Source organism: Schistocerca piceifrons, chromosome 8 (assembly GCF_021461385.2).
Source record: "Schistocerca piceifrons isolate TAMUIC-IGC-003096 chromosome 8, iqSchPice1.1, whole genome shotgun sequence".
Classification (NCBI taxonomy): Eukaryota; Metazoa; Arthropoda; class Insecta; order Orthoptera; family Acrididae; genus Schistocerca; species Schistocerca piceifrons.
Window position 1 is genome coordinate 291,333,981 of NC_060145.1, and position 21,208 is coordinate 291,355,188.

The 21,208-nt window shown below is 38.9% G+C and overlaps 1 protein-coding gene across 1 annotated transcript in view; it reads right to left on the reverse strand.

The window, feature by feature from the left end:
• The window catches only part of LOC124711705 (two pore channel protein 1-like), a 66,358-nt gene that overhangs the window by 23,777 nt on the left and 21,373 nt on the right, over positions 1 to 21,208 (reverse strand). Inside the window, exons 8-12 of the mRNA XM_047241907.1 lie at positions 14,276 to 14,494; positions 6,941 to 7,060; positions 5,976 to 6,315; positions 5,548 to 5,849; positions 544 to 650 (exon numbers count right to left, since the gene is read on the reverse strand). Coding sequence (XP_047097863.1) covers positions 544 to 650; positions 5,548 to 5,849; positions 5,976 to 6,315; positions 6,941 to 7,060; positions 14,276 to 14,494 — 1,088 coding nt within the window. The remainder of the gene's footprint in view (positions 1 to 543; positions 651 to 5,547; positions 5,850 to 5,975; positions 6,316 to 6,940; positions 7,061 to 14,275; positions 14,495 to 21,208) is intronic.

Here is a 21,208-nt window from a genome sequence, read left to right on the forward strand (position 1 = left end):
CGAGTCCAGTGTGCTAACCACTGCGCCACCTCGCTCGGTAAATACATTATTTGCATCATATTGTGCTGGTATATGAAACAATAAAGCTGCCCGCAACCAGGACACCAAGGTGTTTTGTAAGGTATAACATTATTGGAGGTGGCATATCCTTGCCTTCTTTTGAAATTTGAACTGACTTATCCAGCCAGTTACAGGGAAATATTTAATTTAATAGGCACTCTGAATCATGGCGCATTTCAACACTTTTCATGTACGACAATCACCACCAGAGGTGGAAGAAGCAATAAGTGGCAAAACAACCCTAAGATCCATAGAGATCGAACCTCACACTTCTGTACTGATAATCTGGCATGTATCAATCACTGGAGCTGATTTATTAAGAACAAAACCTTTTCTTAAGAATTATCAAAATTGAGGAACAAAAAATTTAGAAATTGCAGAAGAAAATAAAAATGGATTTCAGTACGTAGTTATTTCATATTTTGTTGGTTAAGATCATCAATGTGTAACCTTAACAATACTTAACAAATTCATTTTACTTACATCTACGACTAGATCTGCACGCAACTTTTCTAGTAGCTGGAAATCTTGAACCCACATCTGAAGTTCTTCCCATTTCACATCAACCTCTTCATGTAGCATTTTCTCCTCTGAAAGATTTAACAATTCCAATTAAGAAACAACAATTTCCTACTATAGAATAACATACATTCATCTCTAACATTTTCACAATCAATGAAGTATTAAACATAAACCCTAATCATTAACTAGCAAGTTAACAAACGAAATAATTTTTAAATATGTTATTATACTCCATAGTTACATGATTATTTTGTGTTTAGTTATCATCCTCCATCTTTGAAACCATAAATGATGGTCATATACTGAGATGTCAAAAGTCATGGGACAGTGATTTGCACATGTACAACAGATGGGGGCATTATCACATACACAAGGTATTAAAGGGCAGTGCACTGAAAGAGCTGTCATTTGTACTCAGATGATTCATGTGACAAGGTTTCCGGCATGAATTCCATGGGAATAGATGGGCTCTTGGCATGGAATAGTAAGTGTAGCTGGACGCATGGAATATTTCATTTTGAAAATCGTTATGGTATTCTGTATTCCAAGATCCACAGAGTCAACAGTGTGCCGAGAATACCAACTTTCAGCCACTACAATGCAGTAGCTGTGGGCCTTCACTTAACATCGTGGAACAGTGGGGTTTGCATATGGATGTCAGTGCTAGCAGACAAACAACACTGTGTTAAATAATCGCAGAAAGCAATGTAGGATGTATGACAAATGTATCCATTACAACAGTGCAGCAATATCTGGCATTAATGGGCTAGGACAGTAGATACCTGATGCGAATATCTTTCCTAACAGCATGATGTCACCTCCTCTGGGCTCATGACCATAGCAGTTGAACCCTAGATTATTGCAAAACTGTGGCCTGGTCAGATGAGTCCCAGTTTCAGTTGGTAAGAGCTGATGGTAAGGTCTGAGTGTGGTGCAGACCCCATGAAGCCATGGACCCCGGTTATTAAGAAGGCATGTAAAAGCTGGTGGTGGCTCCATAATGGTGTAGGCTGTGTTTCCATGGAATAGACAGGGTCCTCTGGTCAAACTGAACAAATCACTGACTGAAAATGGTTATGTTTAGCTCCTTGGAGACCATTTGCTGCCATTTATGGACTTCATGTTCCCAAAAAACAATGGATTTTTACGGATGACAAGTCACCATGTCACCGGGCCACAATTGTTCACAATTGGTTTGAGGCACATTCTGGACAGTTTAAGAGAATGATTTAGTCACCCAGATCACCTGACATCCCATAGAACATTTTTGGGACATAATTGAGAAGTGTGATCATGCACAAAATCCTGCACCAGCAACACTTTTGCAATTATGGATGGCTATTGACGCAGCATGGGTCAATATTTATTCAGGAGACTTCTAATGACTTGTTGAGTCCAGGCCACGTCGAGTTGCTGCACTACATCGTGCAAAAGGAGGTCCAACAAGAAATTAGGAGGTATCCTATGACTTTTGTCACTTAACTGTAAAAACGTAGCCCAATTCCAGTAACATGATGCTCGCAAAAAAAATTGGGATTATGATGAAGCATTTTTTTTGTCAACCAAGATCCCCCCCCCCCTCTCCCCCACGCACACACAGGAGAGGAAGAGGGGGGGAGGGGGAGGGATGTGGGGGGGAGGGAGGGGGGAGAGGGGGAGGGATGTGGGGGGGGGGGGGAGAGCACATATGCAAACATATTCTAATAAATAAAAGTCTGGAGGTGCAACATTAACAATCAGCATGTATCTGAGTGACAACGGATTTTGGATTGTTTTGGGGGGAAGGAGACCAAACAGCGAGGTCATCGATCTCACCGGCTGAGGAAAGAAAGTCGGCCGTGCCCTTTCAAAGGAACCATCCCGGCATTTGCTTGGAGCGATTTAGGGAAATCACGGAAAACCTAAATCAGGATGGCCGGATGCGGGATTGAACCGTCGTCCTCCCGAATGTGAGTCCAGTGTGCTAAGCACTGTGCCACCTCGTTTGGTTGCTAGAATTTGCACACGCTCAGTGAGTGACAATGGTGAACAATGAATAGTGGTCTATTATTTATCTTCTAACCAGGATTTTCAGTCACCATACAATACAAGGCACAATAATTAATCTTCAAAGCAAAAAAACAATAAAATAAGAATCAAGTACACATCAGCAACTGAGCACCTCGCAAAGAACATATAGCACTACCAGTGTGTTGACTCACAATAAACTTATGTTACTGAATAAGGAGATAATGCTAATTTTATGCTGAGTATGACTGCACATGTGGGCCCAGCTCTTTTTGATTTAAGCAAGAAAATACGAGTTAGACAAACAGTATTCCTGTCTTATGTGAAAGTGAAACTCTTCAAGATTTTTCAATAAAACTAACATTATTAACATCTTGCACCTTTATTCTTCATTTCTACTTATTTATTTCTTAACATAGTCACCCTGGCAATGAACACATTTCTCCCAACAGCAGATCAGTTTGTTGATACCATCAGCATAGAATGTTTGACTTTTTTGATGGAACCACAACCTCACCTCTGCTTGTACCACTTTATCACTATCAAAGTGAAGTCCACAAATACGTTCTTTAAATTCTGGAAACAGATGGAAACTGGATAGGGTTAAGTCAGCACTGTACAGGTGATGACTGATGACTGCACACACACACACACACACACACACACACACACACACACAGTGTTATCAAATCTGTAATGAAACTGCCTGGTGGGCATTTCTTTGCCCCCCTGGCAGCCAGCCAGTGGCAGTGCTGGTGCAGAGTATATTTCCCCATGTATGGGTAGAATTTTAGCACAAGTGGCACATGTTTGCTAGGCGACAGAATACAGTGTATTGAGTGAAAGTGTTTCAAGTGAAATGACAAACACAAGTATTCTATTAATCAAAGACTATTCATGTATGATTCGTACATGTGTACAGAATCAGCATATGCTGTAAGGAGATCCTTTCAAGAGGAATTTCCTGATGTTCAAGTTCTTAATTGGAGCACAATTCATCAGTTTATAAATAAATAATAATGAACAGGAAGTGTTCTTGATGTGAAACACGGACAACCATGTACAATATCAACATAAAAAACTTTCAGTAACATCGAGCATGCTCTAGAAATGTCTAGAAAATCAGTTTGACATTTTTCTCAGCAAATGGGAATTTCTTATGGTTGTATTCAAATAGCTACAAAGTTATTGAAGTTACAGACCTGTAAAATAACTGCCATGCATGCACTTAAACAAAGTGACCCTGCAAAAAAGTTGTGATTTTGTGAATGGATTTTGGACAGGGTTCATGACGAAGAAATAGACCCTCACTTAACTTTTTGGACAAATCATAGTTCCACTTCAGTGGCTATGTTAATTTGCTAAGTAAACATTACTGGAGTTTTGAAAAGTCTAACACAATGCACAAGGCACCCCTGCATGATCAAATATAGGAATGTGGTGCACTATTAGGAAACAATTAGTGGTGAGAGATATTTGGAAAACATTTTGCGGCTCTTTTAGCCAGTTAACTGAGACATAACATGCTTCTGTGACCTTCCAGTAGGACTCCACGTCAGCGCACGCAATTCAGCTTCTCATTACAGAAAATTCATGACGTGTTTCAAGATACGGTTAACACTAACAACTTATGGCCTCCTGATCCCCCAATTTAACCCCCAGCAATTTTCAATTTTTATCTCGAGAGGGGGAGGAGGAGGGGGAGGGAGCATTAAAAGAGGAAATGTACAAATCAAATCCACACTCTTTAAATAAACTTAAAACTAAAATTTGTCAAGAAATTGCAGCCATTTTTCTGAGAGAACTGCAATGTGTAATGAGCAACTTCCCAAGCAGGTATCATAAATGCTGCTCTTGCCGGCCAGCCGCTTGCCACAGAGAGGGTTGCGTTAACAACTGATCACCCTGTATAAAGCAGAGTGTATGTGTGTATGTTCGAATCATCTCCCTAACTGTTTGATCATTTTCAATCAAATTTGCCACAGAAACAGCAGGCCGCATAAGTAACTGCACTGTGGTGTTTTATAGCATCCAATTTCCAATAGGAGCAGAGATATGAGCAAAACTTTGTTTTTACTGGCCCCTGGCATATATGCTGCCCTGCATGATAGGCATGTTGTGTGGGAACAGCGTCAGCCTGCTACATCAACCTTCCATGCAGGGCAGCCTGCGTGTCAGGGGAAAGAATCTGTTTCTAGGCTCCAACATGTAGCTTCCTCTGCATGACAGGCATGTTGTGGGAATACAACAGGCTGCTTTATTAAACTATATGCACAGGCTACATGCACTGATCAGTATGACTAGTGACAGGTCAAGGTAGATAAAGGAAGGGATGCACAGAGCAAGGGGAGGGGGAAATTGACAGAGGGGAGGAGGGGAAGATGCATGTAGCAGGTGGAAGGTGTAGAGCAGTGATGGGTAGGTGGAAAAGGAAGACGGGGAGGTGGAGGTGGAATGTGAGAGAGACAGGAGGATACGGTCAGAGGAAGGGGGTGGAGAAAATGGACAAAGAAAAGAGGAGGAGGAGATGAAGACACAGAAAGTGGGGAGGAGGAGAGAGACAGATAAAGGTGAAAGGATGAGGAAGACAGACAGAGGAAGGAAGAGATGGACACAGAAGAAGAGGAGGAGGAGGAGGAGGAGGAGGAGGAGGAGGTATGTCCGATATACGTGTCGAACACATGCGCGGGCAAAGGCGCGGGGGAATGGCTAGAGTGCACATAAATATCAGTAATTTTTTCTGGCAAACACTATATTTAAGTCAAATATCTGATGTCATTTAGTAAATTGCACTGCATATTATTAAATACACTGTTTTCACCTTTTTTACATGTCTGTCTACTGGTTCATGGCTCTTACTTCAAAAAGTAATGGTGTGCATGGTATTTTTATTCTTGTATTGACTTTCGTGAAATTAAAAGCTAATTGCAAATATGAGAATCATGTGCAGTTTTATACCTTCACGTTTTGTTGTTTGTCGCTTGTACTGTATACGGAAACGGAATGCTTCGAGAACAGATGCCACAACTATTGTGAGGACAATCATTGTTGACAGGTAAAACAGCATGAAGTAGATGCGGCTCCATGGCGATGCAACTGATGCATATCCATTCATTAAAATAAACCAATTATTAACCACAGTCAACTCAAAAAGCGTGACTGAACTTTTCATCAGGTTTTCAAAGGTGTTGAGGTAATAGTACCCCAGTGCAGTGCTTCCATTGGCACTGTACTTGTAGAAGTCTTCCACTGTAGTATTCCTGTAAGAATATCATGCTGTATTTCAGTGACTAACCTTCTGTGAAATTAAATACAGATGCTTAAGCTATAATTTTGCTGATGAGGTGCACGACAGTGCCTCACTTATTGCAAACTTTTCAACTTACACACAGCAATTCCGCATATCATATCCAGCGAAGAGCTCCATTCCAATTATGGCAAAGAAGTAATACAGGACAAGCATGACTATGGCAGTAGAACACATCAGCGGCGTTAGAAGTACGAGCGTGCCAAAAACGTCACGATAACGTTTCTTCAGTTTAAAAAGTCGCAGCAATCGTAATGGGCGAATGAAAATCAAAACTACCATCCAGGGGAACATAGTCAGAAGTGTAACTGCGCATAGTGTTGCCAGAGTAACAGAAAAATCAAATGAATTCCATCCAGAGCTGAAATATTGGGATACACCTAGCCCCAGGATCTTTAACAGCGCCTCTATTAATCCCACTGGAAAAAATAAATAAATATCAATATTCATTTCTTTGGCGCAAGACAATGTTACAAATTGTTTAGTTAACAAACTTGAAATACTTTTGGTCACTAAATGAATGGCAACAATGAATGTCATTTAAACTTCAAGATGTCAAAAAAATTATGAGACAAGACTGTCAGTTAGAACATAGTGGGGTGAATATTTTACACTGCCAATAGACACTCAAGGAAGTACATGTACTACTCTTGCTTTCAGAACAGTTAGTTCCTCCACAGAGGAGTCCTCTCTCCTCCCTTAGGATGTAACTAATAGTTCAGAAACCTAGGACATTATGTGTACTTTTATGTGTGCATATTGACAGTATTTGATATTTCCTTCCTGAAGATAATAGGCAGGAACTCTGACTTATAATTTATTTAGTTTCCTTGAGTGTATTTTCCTTTTGATACAAAACTTTCAGTTTTTTCTTTGGCATGTAATATTTTTAAATATGCATCTGTCTCACATTTATTTATGAACACTTTACACTTATAAAGTCTGACCGAAAAATAATCAAACGGAAACAAGAATTAACATACTAACACACGAAATTCTTCCAGAAAAAATGAATTAGTAGTTGATGTTTTAAAACAAACTTACGGCTTACAAACAGTATCGTATCCCAGGAAGCAGCAAAGGCACATGCCGATTCTTCCAAATCAGTAGTTAGCTCAGTAATACGTATTGCCATGGAAATACCGTTACAAATAATCAAGCCATCTGGAAAGGAACTTCGGCTGTTTAGACAGTTAGTAAAAGATAAGAATCAGATGAACTTTGAAATCATTATAAAATAGTAACAGAAATTAATACCAGCAATGTGATCACAAAGTTTGAACTTCAAATCAAATAATGATGGTTGGATAACATACAGTGAATACAGTGTCCTCATTCATAAATTTGTAACATTCGTGTATTCGTATTTTAATAATTCTTGTGGCAGAAGAGTTTATCATCAGCTACCAAAAACAGTACATTTCAAACAGGGATATGTTGTTGTTGTTGTTGTTGTTGATGTTGGTGGTGGTGGTGGTGGTGGTAATCAGTTCAAAGACTAATTATAGGGATATAACCACACACTTAATAACATGGAACCATTTCTAGATTTTAGAATTACCTAAAATTTGAATAAGAATGGGGTATAGAAAGATTCTGTATATTAGAAAATAACAAGGTTCAGACTGGGAGATATTTTCAATAATGAGCTGTTGTCAGGCAGCAAATGAAGCATGATAGATTGATTCTGTGCAAATACATGGTTGTTCTAAATGATGGAATCATTTTCAAAAATTCATATGTATTCAAGTACAAATTCAAAATGAACAAGCTTTATACCAATGAAAAGAAGAACTTTCAAAGTTGTTTGTCGGCAGCGGCGGGTGGGAGGGTGGTGATGGTTTCAGAAGTGGCCGGTAGAGTTCACATGGCAAAAGGGCTGTCACTCTGTTTCACTGTCAGTTGTGAGTGAGATGGCAGCTGTGGAACTGTGTTCTTGAGTTCATAAAAAGTGAGTCACAAACTGCAGTGCAGCAGGCATTTTGTACCAAATTAGGTGTTCAACCACAAACTTCATTTTCCAACAGGATGGAGCTCCACCCCATTGACACTGTGATGTATGAGGCTTTTTGAATGACTCCCTTCCTGAGCGCTGGATCGCTCGCACTATTTCTTATGGGGTTATGTGAGGGAAGCTATTTATGTCCCACCTCTACCAGTCACTCTGAATGATCTGCAGAATCAGATAACTGGTGTCGTATACTCAGTAACAGCAGATACGTTTTCGCGTGTGTGGGATGACTTCGGCTACTGTATCAATGTTTGCCATGCAGCCAACGGTGGCCACACTGAACATTTATAACATTTATCATATTCTAATTATTAAATAATTATTAAAAATAATTAATTACAAATTATTAAATTTATTAAATTGATATCAAACATTATGAAAAAAAAGACTTTCAAACTTCCTATTTTCATTGGTATAAAGCTTGTTCATTTTTAATTGGTACTTGAATAAATACGAAGTTTTGAAAATGGGTCCAACATTTAGAATAACCCTGTATAAAGAAATAATGTGGTGTGTACTGCAAACATAAGCAGAGAGGATTGTAGATCAATGTTATGTAAATATAAAGAAACAATATGGTACCTCTTGTAGATGAAAGCAGAGACATAGGACAGGGGCCACTGTTGCGAAAATGCCTGAATGCTGCTTTTCAATCTGATTTTATGACCAATATTTTATTTCAAAAGTGTTTCTAAGAAAGTGACAGCATGGAAGAAATAAATTATTTAACATGTTGAGAGGCATAACAGCGGAAAATATTATGCAGAAAAACTGCTGAAGTTGAGAAAGGTACAGAGAAAAATCAAATGCAGATATTCTTCATTTAAGGAAAAAAATGATTAAATGCAAGGCCCTATTGAACACAAAGATTATTAAAAAGGTGTATTTTTGATGTAGGTATAGATTTAAGAATCTAAAAATGCATATTTGCTACAATGAGACAAGAAATAAACTGCATGAGACATAACCACCTGAGAATTCACAATGGTCATAGCAGTTCATTAATCACTTAATCAATTCGTTCATTCACACATTGTATTTGTTGTGATCCATGCCTCCCACAACAATGGAGGTGTGTGTGTCTTACAATTCCTTACTGCCAAACAATAGTCAATGTGGATCTAACAGAGAAATCATAAAATCAACTCTCAGTTATTGAAGGGAATGAATTATCTGTTAACTCTGGTAAGTATATACTCTGAGGGCACCTAAGGACAATGGCGTCTTCTATACTTAGTGGATATTGCATGTCTTCTACACTTAGTGGATATTGCATCTACCAGGAGGGCGTGGCAGTCATACTGCTTGTTGTGTTGCTATAGAAGCTCCTTGGGCTGCAGTGTTCTGACGTGGAAGAGCACTAAACTACTTGGCATCTACCATCATCGAAAATGTTAAAGAAGAAAAATTGAATGGCAAGGAAATGCAAAGGTGGTTCAATGTTTAGATCAAGAGGAAAGACAATTGGTTGCTGTTTGGTGATATTTAGAAAAGACCAATGAAAAATATATTTTGAATGGTTAGCTGAGATAAAGGAATTGTGTATCAGACAAATGAATTAGGTAAAAATGGCAGTATTGATTATGTGTTTACTGTACACTGATCAGCCAAAACATTATGACCACTGCCCACCGTGTCATGGATGCTGCCTGTCAGCATCGTGGGAATGTGATGCTGTAACAGAAGTACATAAGTGGAGCAGGCATGAACAAGGGATCACCCTAGCAAAGATATGGACTGCAAATGAGGAAATCCATTAGATAAGCAACTTTGACAAAGGGCAGATTATTATTGCGCAGAGCCTGTGAATGATTATCACAAACAGTAAAGCTGGTCGAATGTTTATGTGCTACTGTCATGAGCATCTAGGCAAAGAGGTGGAAGGACAGTGAATATACCATTACGCACTAAATGGTTGGACATCCACATCTCTTCACAGAATGTAGGGTTCAGAGGCTTGCCTGCTCTATGAAGTTCGATAGGCATCCCCTTCATTGTACTTTCTCGAACATGGAGCTCCACAGCAGACCACCCCTAAGTGTTTACATGATGACCCAGCAATGCCATCTATTACAATTGCATTGGGTGTGGGATCTTCGAGATTCAACCATCCGTCAACGGAAATGTGTCAGCTCTTCAGATGAAACACATTTTTGCCACACTAGGTTGATGATCATCTCCACAAACACCATCTGGGTTGTTTTGGGGAAGGAGACCAGACAGCAAGGTCATTGGTCTCATCGGATTAGGGAAGGACGGGGAAGGAAGTCGGTCGTGCCCTTTGAAAGGAACCATCCTGGCATTTGCCTGGAGCGATTTAGGGAAATCGCGGAAAACCTAAATCAGGATGGCCGGACACGGGGTTGAACCGTCGTCCTCCCGAATGCGAGTCCAGTGTTTAACCACTGCGCCACCTCGCTCGGTACACAAACACCATCATCAAGACGAATGGCGGCTCGAAACGCGCAGCTCACCACAGACGCAGGCTGATGAGAGCAGTATTGTGCTACGAGAGACATTCTCCTGTGCTTGCATAGGACCTGTGGTAGTTATCAAAGACAGGCTGACAGCTGCAGACCATCTGCATCCCTTCACACTTGATGTCTTGTCCGACAATGATGTCTTGGAGCCAGAACTATGCTGCAGTGAACTCACGTTGATGTCTCAGTGACCAAATTTGCCTAACGTAAGCCCTATGGAACCTATCTCTGTCGCTATCAGGCACCATCCTCACGTACAGAAATCAGCAGCCCATTGTTGATGTGAATTACATGACCTCTGCATAGATGTCTAAAGCCACATACCTCCACAAACCTACCTACAAACTGTCGGATCCCTGATACGCGGAATTAGTGATGGATTTCATTGCAACTGAGAGTTACAGGAAATGAAGTTCATGTTTGTGCTCTTTAAAATTGTGGCAAACTGCAATTTATGTACATAAATACCTACTATTACATATAAAAATCAGACAAGTCTGAGTAAGACTTGTGCTTAATTATGTACATAGATGATAATTTTCATGTGGCTGAATGGCATGGTGCAAGTCTTTCCACTGGATGCCACTTCAGTCACTTGTGTGTCCCTAACCAACCACAGTTATACAACTGGCGAACCTGAACCACACACTGAGAAGTGAAGGCTAGGTTAAAACAAGACTGAAATATCCATGGTCCAACTGAGATTTGATCCAATGACCTAACTTTCCAGGGATGCACTTAGCCATTAGACCACCAAGCCCAACATCTACTTATTCATGGATCATTTGTGTATAGCAGTAGTGGTCAAACTTTCTTGCTCAAAACGTAATACTGACATTGTGGGGCGGCACCTCGGGCCACATATGTACCAATCTCATTATTAAATCAGTATATTATGAGTCCCCAATACACTAGTTATAGTACATGTGCTATAAGCTGGCTGCTGACACCCAGGTACTGATTTTTAAAACTGCCACTTTTCGAAACACTTCTTGTAGACTGTTTTCTGTTTCAGACTGCTGCCACATTCAGTGAGCCCACAGTTGTGACATTAATTTCATGGTGAAGTTTTCTTGTGTTGTCTATATGCATGAATAAATAAGTGATTAATTAGTAGCAGTAACTGCATTTATATATAAATGCATTATGCAATATGACACATGATCACAAATGTTTTGAATGTTATTTTTCTACTAATGATTGCTTTCTATTTGGCTGGTGCATGCATTTGTGCTGTTTTTCAGTAAGTTTAATAAACAGAACAGATACACATAACAGATACTTTAGTCATCAATAGTACATTCTTCTTCACTATTTAAAACAGTTTGCCGCTGCTGGGGTTAACTTTTTGATTCCACAATTTTAGGAATCATGTGGCTTCGAGGCAAAGAAACCACAGCTTTGTTTGGAGTGCTTTTTTATCTGGAAAATAGCTTCCTTAGAGGCTGTTCAACAGAGAGCAGAAAAGTTGAAACTCTGAGGGCATAAGATCAAGTGGAAAAGGTGGGTGAAGAATGACTTCCCAACCAAAGAACGGTATAGCTTTTGCTGTCAGTCTAGCAGAATGTGGGTGGGCATTATATGGAATAGCATGACTTCACGCAGTCTTCCTGGTTACTGTTCTTAAATTGTGCCTGCAAGACATCTCAACAGTTTACAATAAATGTCAGCATTGATTATAACACTTCAGGGAAGCAATTCGTAGTTCACCAAACCATTGCTGTTCCATCAGATGCATAAAATTATCTTTTGTGGATGTGCACATTTCTTTTTATGGGGAGTTGCTGCTTTTCTTGGGGCCAGTCATTCCTTTCTTTTCCTTATGTTAACATAAAGTCATCATTTATTGTCACCAGTAATGATACAGGATAGAAATAGTCAGTGCTGTTCATGAGCCACCTAAAGATGACCAGGCAGAGATGCACGTATTGCCACCCACTAATTTTTGTGTTTTTGGTTTAGAGCGTATGGTATACATACATCTTATTTTTGGACCTTCCACATCACATGCAAATGTCACACGGTGGTGGAACAATCACAGCTCATCACATTTGCCAGTTCTCTAGTACAATGATTTGGGTCATTGTGTATTAATGTGTATAAACGGTCTTCATCAAACCCTGAAGGTCTTCCTGAATGTGAAGAGTCACTAATGTCAAAATGGTCCCCCTTAAAATGAGAAAACCATTTTCTTGCTGTGCTGTGTCTAATGGAATTATCCCCATACATGGAACAAATATTTCTAGCTGCCTCATCTGGTGACAACACTCAGCTGAACTCAAATACTAGAGTATGTGAGAGATGTTCAGATTTCTCTATTTGGTACTCCTTTTTCTAGCACCTATGGCTCAACTCACTATCTTCAAATGACAAAATGTCATTATGGAAACTTGAATAGTAACAGTGAACTACAAGTGAAAAATTGTGATCAATAAACATATTCATAACAACTGGAATATAAACACGCAAAACAAAAATGCTAAAAACTTATGCACCAACCTAATATTATAACAGTGTTAATTTAATTTCATATTCCTTATTAATATATGTAACACATTTGAAGATGACCATCTGTACAATGCACCTCCATGATTCATGTTACTTCACTTTGAAATTAATATCATAGCAGCTGATCGGTAGAAGACACACAAGCTCATAAGGATTCCTTTTTTTATATTTTCTGGCTTTCGGAATGTGCCTATACAGCCATCTCAACACAGTTTGTTTTGACAGTTCATGGTAGACATTATTTTAAGTCGTGCCCTGGTATGATGTAATACAGGATTAACAAATGACTGATTCGACATAAAACAAGAGTTACAGTCCGAGTCTACGAAAATAAGTAAACAAGATGAAAATAGGACAGTGGTAGCATACTATAGAAACCCTACTGGTAACAAAATAAGAAATGATAAATCATGATTGGTACACATACATACATGAGTTGTGAACGTTGGAAGACAAATGAGTAAACTTCCCCCTCTCACATCCTCTAACCCCTCAGTGGCCGTGCTGCTTTACCCCTCTGCCCCCGAGGTAAGCAGTCTATGTTGCTCAAGGCCAAATTCATTAACAACAGTTTAAACTAAGCGCATCTTAAAATATTACTATCTCTGTACTTATTTTTGTTCATTACTGAGCAGGAAATCTACACTCTTAAGAAGCTCTTAACATTAAATGATGTTTACGGATAGGGCTTTTAGTTGCTAGATGCATAACATTGTAAAATATGGCTGAGAACCACTGGCCGCATGAATGCTCGAGTCAGGCCACATGCGGCCCATGGGCTGCAGTTTGACGACCATTGTTCCATAGGCTTTGATGAGTGGCTTTATCATATCAAAATATGGCTGTATCTTTTGATTGCATTGACTTAGAAGCTTAAACTTTTTTACACCACAAAGAAACTGTAGACCTTAGTAGCCAACATAAGTTTGAGCTTGATACATCCACCCATTCCTGAGCAAAGGGGATATTCACAGTCAGTAGACAGATGAACAACTAAGTTATTCTACAAGGGTTTCATTTTTAACCAACTGAGGTACGGAATCCCAAAAAAGGCAGCAATGCATCTTCCATAACTCCTGTCATGAAGGAGAGCCCTCAGGAATGTGGAACGAGTCAAGTTACACAATAAAAGTCAGAAGCAACCACTGTTGCCTAGTTCTATAAAGTATACTAGTAACAAATATAGCTAGTACTAATCTACTCAAACTGTAACATGTACACTATTATACTGCCTAATCAAAGCAAGGAGCAAACTATAAATGTAATTTGCAACAAAAGGTGAACAAACAATATCATTTTACACAAAAGATGGCAAAGCTATTTTCTATACATTACCAAGAGCAAAGAAATATGAGTACAGATCTGTTAAATAAAACTCACAGATAATATGTTCAAAATATTTCCACAGAACTAAGTCGTGTATGAGTTGACATAAGTTCTGTAACGGTGCCCAGCTTGTGTGAAACCAAGGAGCCTGCGAAAATTGTGGCTCCCAACACAATAGAACAGCATCATACACTGAGTAGAACTCTTCTAGAGACAGTGTGCCACTCCCTGAGGAGTTCAGGTACTTAAACATGAGAACTACATCTCGAACCGCTGAAACAATTAAAAGATTTTCATAGATACATAAAATACAAACCATTCAACATCCTAATTATTGATCATATGGAAAGAAATGTGTATTCACATACAAGCCTTATACCTTTGAATCTGAGCAGAAATAAGTACCCTTCTCTATGCAAAGCGAATTTAGTTATTTAGAACAGATATAAGAACAGTTCAATACAGCAACAAGTTTCTTTTGTAAGCAAAATAATTTGAAAGAAAATGAAGAACTGGGAAACAAACAATGCAATTCAAGAGAAAATGTATAAAATTGTGAAAAATGTTACAATGCAACAAAAATTCAGTGCACTCTGGAGAAGAAAAAATTAAGTTTCCTCTAATACAGTATTTTACATTGAAACTAAAAAATATTCACTGAAACAGAATGGGCATGACATCTTCAGCTTGAACTGAAAAGACTGCAAAATATGGATAAGAAATGAACTATTAAATTCTTGTGTGGGACCACCTTCATCTCACTCTTTCAGTTATGAAACAAATGCCAGCATGCATTTATGTAATAAGTACACTTCAATATATATATATATATATATATATATATATATATATAAAATTAAAGCGCTGGCAGGTCGATAGATACACAAACAAACACAAACATACACACAAAATTCTAGCTTTCGCAACCAATGGTTGCCTCGTCAGGAAAGAGGGAAGGAGAAGGAAAGACAAAAGGATATGGGTTTTAAGGGAGAGGGTAAGGAGTCATTCCAATCCCGGGAGCGGAAAGACTTACCTTAGGGGGAAAAAAGGACAGGTATACACTCGCACACACACACATATCCATCCACACATACACAGACACAAGCAGACATTTGTAAAGGCAAACTCTTTGCCTTTACAAATGGCTGCTTGTGTCTGTGTATGTGTGGATGGATATGTGTGTGTGTGCGAGTGTATACCTGTCCTTTTTTCCCCCTAAGGTAAGTCTTTCCGCTCCCGGGATTGGAATGACTCCTTACCCTCTCCCTTAAAACCCATATCCTTTTGTCTTTCCTTCTCCTTCCCTCTTTCCTGACGAGGCAACCATTGGTTGCGAAAGCTAGAATTTTGTGTGTATGTTTGTGTTTGTTTGTGTATCTATCGACCTGCCAGCGCTTTTGTTTGGTAAGTTTCATCATCTTTCTTTTTAGATATATTTTTCCCACGTGGAATGTTTCCCTCTATTATATTCATATCATTAATTTGAAGCCAACAATCACGTTTGTTATTGTTATCGTTATTGTTATTGTCACTGTTACATTTCGAAGTCTTTTCTGTCGTCTTATTTCCTCCTTCTGTTTTTGCCAGCAGTTTCACTTTCTATTCACCTTCTCCTTTTTTACCGTAATCCAGTATACAATTTTATCCCGTCGATATACACTCAATAATACGTAATAATACGTAAATCACTTCCAAACCATAACCAAAAAAAATTTTTTTTTTTTTTTCCGCTTTGCTGCTATAAAATCCACCGGTTCCAGTCCACAAACAGTTCCTTTCAGCTATTAAACAACCCTTTCGGCAGTTTTAATAACTTTTGCTTTATTTCCATTTCCGTTTTTCTCACATCACCGATCATTTTTAGCCGCTTCCCACAGGTTTTAACGTCATTATTTCTTCATCAAACAATTGTTAGCTTCATTTCCATAATCTGTCACCACCAAACCACTCCTTTTAATACATCCTCACGTAGTTTTTTCGAAATTTTCCCGAATTTCTCCACCCTTTAACGTGTTTTGGCGGCAACACAACCAGCTAACCTTTATGCACATCATTATCTACCTACACAAGTTCACCACAGGATCAACATAGCCCAGCCCTAACCAACCCTTTTTCGCCTTTTTTCACACCAGATCTCCATTTGCTTTCTAATTTTACCTTTATCTCTCCCCATATATTTTTTCATATTTATTCTCATTTTCATTTCAGCCTCGTGAAACTCTTTGCCTTTACAAATGTCTGCTTGTGTCTGTGTATGTGTGGATGGATATGTGTGTGTGTGAGAGTGTATACCTGTCCTTTTTTCCCCCTAAGGTAAGTCTTTCCGCTCCCGGGATTGGAATGACTCCTTACCCTCTCCCTTAAAACCCATATCCTTTTGTCTTTCCTTCTCCTTCCCTCTTTCCTGACGAGGCAACCATTGGTTGCGAAAGCTAGAATTTTGTGTGTATGTTTGTGTTTGTTTGTGTATCTATCGACCTGCCAGCGCTTTTGTTTGGTAAGTTTCATCATCTTTCTTTTTAGATATATTTTTCCCACGTGGAATGTTTCCCTCTATTATATATATATATATAATTACTTACACATATTATAGCCTCACCTCTCTGCATTTCAAATCACCATTTCATTCAATAGTAAAACAAGAGCTTCACATCAATCAGATCATACAGATATGTACAACTGGGCATTCTGCTTACAGTAACCTTCTACTAAATTCTTATTCTTTCTCCACTTTATTTACAACAAATATGCCAAAAGTCATCCAGTACTTTAATGTTTGGTGCATAATTTGATATAAAGCACAAGTAATACCAGGCATGCAGTGAAAAAAATACACAAACAAAGAATAGAACGGTGAGAGTGTGGGGCTGAGAGGAAAACACAAAGTTGGTTAGCTGTGAACATCCCATTCCACAGCAAATTTGACACTTGTGTGTGTGTGTGTGTGTGTGTGTGTGTGTGTGTGTGTGTGTGTGTTACAAAAAGCTGGGATATGAGGTTCTAATTCTTGTTGTTTACATGTCTCTATACTGCTCAATGCTTACCTTATACCACCACAGGCTATTTTTATTCATATGAATCTTTGCACTCCATACGATTTGTGATACCATTTACTTATTAACTAAATATTTAATATGTTTGAGTTATAAACCAAGTTTAATAAATTAATTATATAATAATTACAAACAGTATTAATCTTATACGCGCGCGCCCACACACACACACACACACACACACACACACACACACACACACACACACAGAGAGAGAGAGAGAGAGAGAGAGAGAGAGAGAGGAGTTGGTGCTAACACACTGGCTACTCTTATCATACAGATCAAAGTGGACCACACTGAAGTGAATGTCACTATCCAATGGGCAGATTACCATCAACAGTGCCACTTATGTTCTCACTTCGATTCCAATGTTAGCCACTATAAAATATTTAAAAATATCTACAGTAAAATTAAGAATAGCACAAAAATTGTCAAATAAAAGTAACAAGGTGTCAAGTCACCTCAACTGAACAGAAGATGCCAGCCTCACAACAAAGATATCAGACATTTTAAAAACAAGACCTAAAACAATGATGTACTGGCTTAGAGGCACCAAAGATGGGCTGTAATTACTACAAATTACAACTAAAAATAACCTCAAAAAGTCACCTCTGTAGGTACATGGCAACCAACATGATTAACTATGACAAGCAATTACAATATATTAAAATTACTTTTGATTTACAGTTTACAATGGCAAGAGAGCAGTATAACAACTGCCATACAGCAAGCTACAAGCTACATGCTCATATATTTGACTCGCATTTAGGTAGCCCAAACAAATGTGTACATATTGCATCTCTCCACTATGTCAATGGTGGAGATAACAGCAGCGGAGGCAACAGCAGTTGTGACAGTGATCCTTATGTCAGTATTGTAATATAATGCTTGAAAGTGAATAACAGAAATGGGATGGATTTTCTGGTATTAACAGGAAATGTCATAAGGCAAAAATTAACTCTACTCACAAATGGAGAAAAACGTTATTAGAGGCAGTATATATTATACCATCAACAGTTAGACATGACACTATAGATTGTGACTATGTTTACATATTGTAACATATGGTTATAAATGAATATTTTGTAGAGGAAACTTTTCCAGTGTAAATATCTATGCCACTGAATGAGATTTTCACTCTGCAGCGGAGTGTGTGCTGATATAAAACTTCCTGGAAGATTAAAACTGTGTGGCGGACCGACACTCGAACACGGGACCTTTCCCTTTTGCGGGCAAGTGCTCTACCATTTGAGCTACCCAAGCACAACTTACGAGCCATCCTCACAGCTTCAATTCTGCCAGTATCTCCTCTCCTACCTTCCAAACCCCACAGAAAGGCAAAGGTCCCGAGTTCGAGTCTCGCTCTGGCACACATTTTTAATCTGCCAGGAAGTTTCATCTATGCCCTGTTGTACCTGCAGATGCCACATAAAAATATAATCAACAGAATTAAGTTCCCTAATTGGTATATGCTAATATTCATATGCATTATAACCTTATTGATATTAGAACTGTGTGCTTTTCTCAGCCAATGGTCTACTACGAGCTACATGGTTACGTCTTCGTAAACCAACTGAACAATTTAATATGTCACTGCTCCTACCACTTTTCAAAATGCCTAAGGATTTCTTCTTCATACTGTACAGACAAAGAACCCCCAAAATGCAAGGTTTTTTTTTTTTCGTACTGTGTAGACATAGAACCCCCAAGTCGTATTCAAAACAAATGGCATGCTTGGAACAAGAGTACCATAAGGCTGTTTAGCCAACAGTCCTGTAGTCTCAGCAATACTCCATGTCTTCCAAGCCAAAATGTTAGCATCTGGAAATGCTTCAAGGCCACCATAATCTGCTTGATTGCCCCATACAACAGCAAGTGTGAGCCACGTACTACCTCCAAACACTGCTTGTACATCACAGGTAAAGTTCAGATGCAGTCCACGAAAAACATTTGGACCTCCAATGAATTGCTGTTTATTAAACTGCCCAGCCAAGTCAATATCAATCGCCTTCAAACTGCGATACACAGGTACACTGCGCCGCCAGCGACGACGGTAACCGCGTTGCAGAGGCATTGCTGTGGCACGTTAACACAAGTTTGGCTTAGAAGACATGGAGTATTGCTGAGACTACAGGACTGTTGGCTAAACAGCCTTATGGTACTCTTGTTCCAAGCATGCCATTTGTTTTGACTACGAGAAGGAAGAAGTCAAATGCTGATGAGTAACTCTTTTTATGGGCGAAAGTCGGCAATGGCAATGTGTTAACGTGCCACAGCAATGCCTCTGCGATGTGGTTACCGTCGTCTCTGGCGGCACAGTGTACCTGTGTATCGCAGTTTGAAGGCGATTGATATTGACTTGGCTGGGCAGTTTAATAAACAGCAATTCATTGGAGGTCCAAATGTTTTTTGTGGACTCCATCTGGGCTTTACCTGTGATGTACAAGCAGTGTTTGGAGGTAGTACCTGGTTGACACTTGCTGTTGTATGGGGCAATCAAGCAGATTATGGTGGCCTTGAAGCATTTCCAGATGCTAACATTTTGGCTTGGAAGACATGGAGTATAGCTGAGAGTACAGGACTCTTGGCTAAACAGCCTTATGGTACCCTTGTTCCAAGCATGCCGTTTGTTTTGACTACGAGAAGGAAGAAGAAGTTAAATGCTGATGAGTACCTGTTTTTATGGGCGAAAGTCGGCAATGGCAATTGTAGAATAAAGATCAACGGTTGCACTGGAATTAAGTTTTACAGGTAAGCATTCCCTCTAATGAACATTGTTGTTGTGGTCTTCAGTCTAAAGACTGGTTTGATACAGCACTCCACTCCATGCTGATCGATCTGCCCAAGCCTCATCATCTCCGCTTAATTACTGCGACCTACATCTGCATGAACATTTTTTTACAATAGTTGAGTCTTGATCTCCCTCTAAAAAATTTATGCTGCACTTCCCTCCATTACCAAACTGATTATACTTTGAAGCCTCAGGATGTATCCTATCAAGTCGTGCTACAATGCAGTTTTTCTTTCCAATCTGATTCAGTGCCTACTACTCGTTATTCAATCCATCCATCTAATATATGGCATTCTTCTTTAGCACCACATTTCAGAAGCCTCTTTTCTTGTCTATAGTGCTTATCATCCATGAAACACTTCTAAACACTTAAATTTGAATTACAGTTGCAATTTTTTTATTTTTTATTTCTATGACGGACATGTATTTTATATCTCCTCTACTCTGGCCAAATAGTCTTCTTATAAATATTAAAAGTGTTAGCTGAGCAGGGACTGGAGCTCGTGGAAGATGGCAAGGTGAAAATTTCTCAATCTGGTGGTGGAAGACACAGTGTTTCAGGTATAAAACACATTTTTAAATACAGACCCATTTTTAGATCAGAGCATTTTTACAATAAGTGTATTCCATGCCTGAAATGCGATTCTCTAGTATAGTGAAATATCTGTCTACAGCAGCCATAACCCTTTTAATGGGAATCAAAACATTTTCCAAATACAAATTTCTTTAGATGTAAAAACTAAGGAAGTCAGTCGAAGGCACATCAGGCAAACATAGTGGATATAACAAAACTTCATTTTCCAAATCTCTTAGTACTCTCATTAACAAAGCACTTTAGTGACCAAAAGCATTTTCCTGAAAACTATGTTTTCCCTGTTGCACAGTAATCCTAGATGCTTCTTGCATATTTCTTTTCATCCAGTTCATCCACAAGACGTATATAGTACTTTCCGGTTATTATTTTATCCTAGACAAAGTAATCAATAAAAAGAATTCCTGTTGCATCTCACAAATAAATGGCATAAGCTTTCCAGCCAATGATACTAACTCAACCTTCTGAAGTGGAGGACCATTTGTTTCTACCCATTGCTTTGATTGCCGTTACATTTTCGACATGAAGTGGTGGATTCATATTTCATC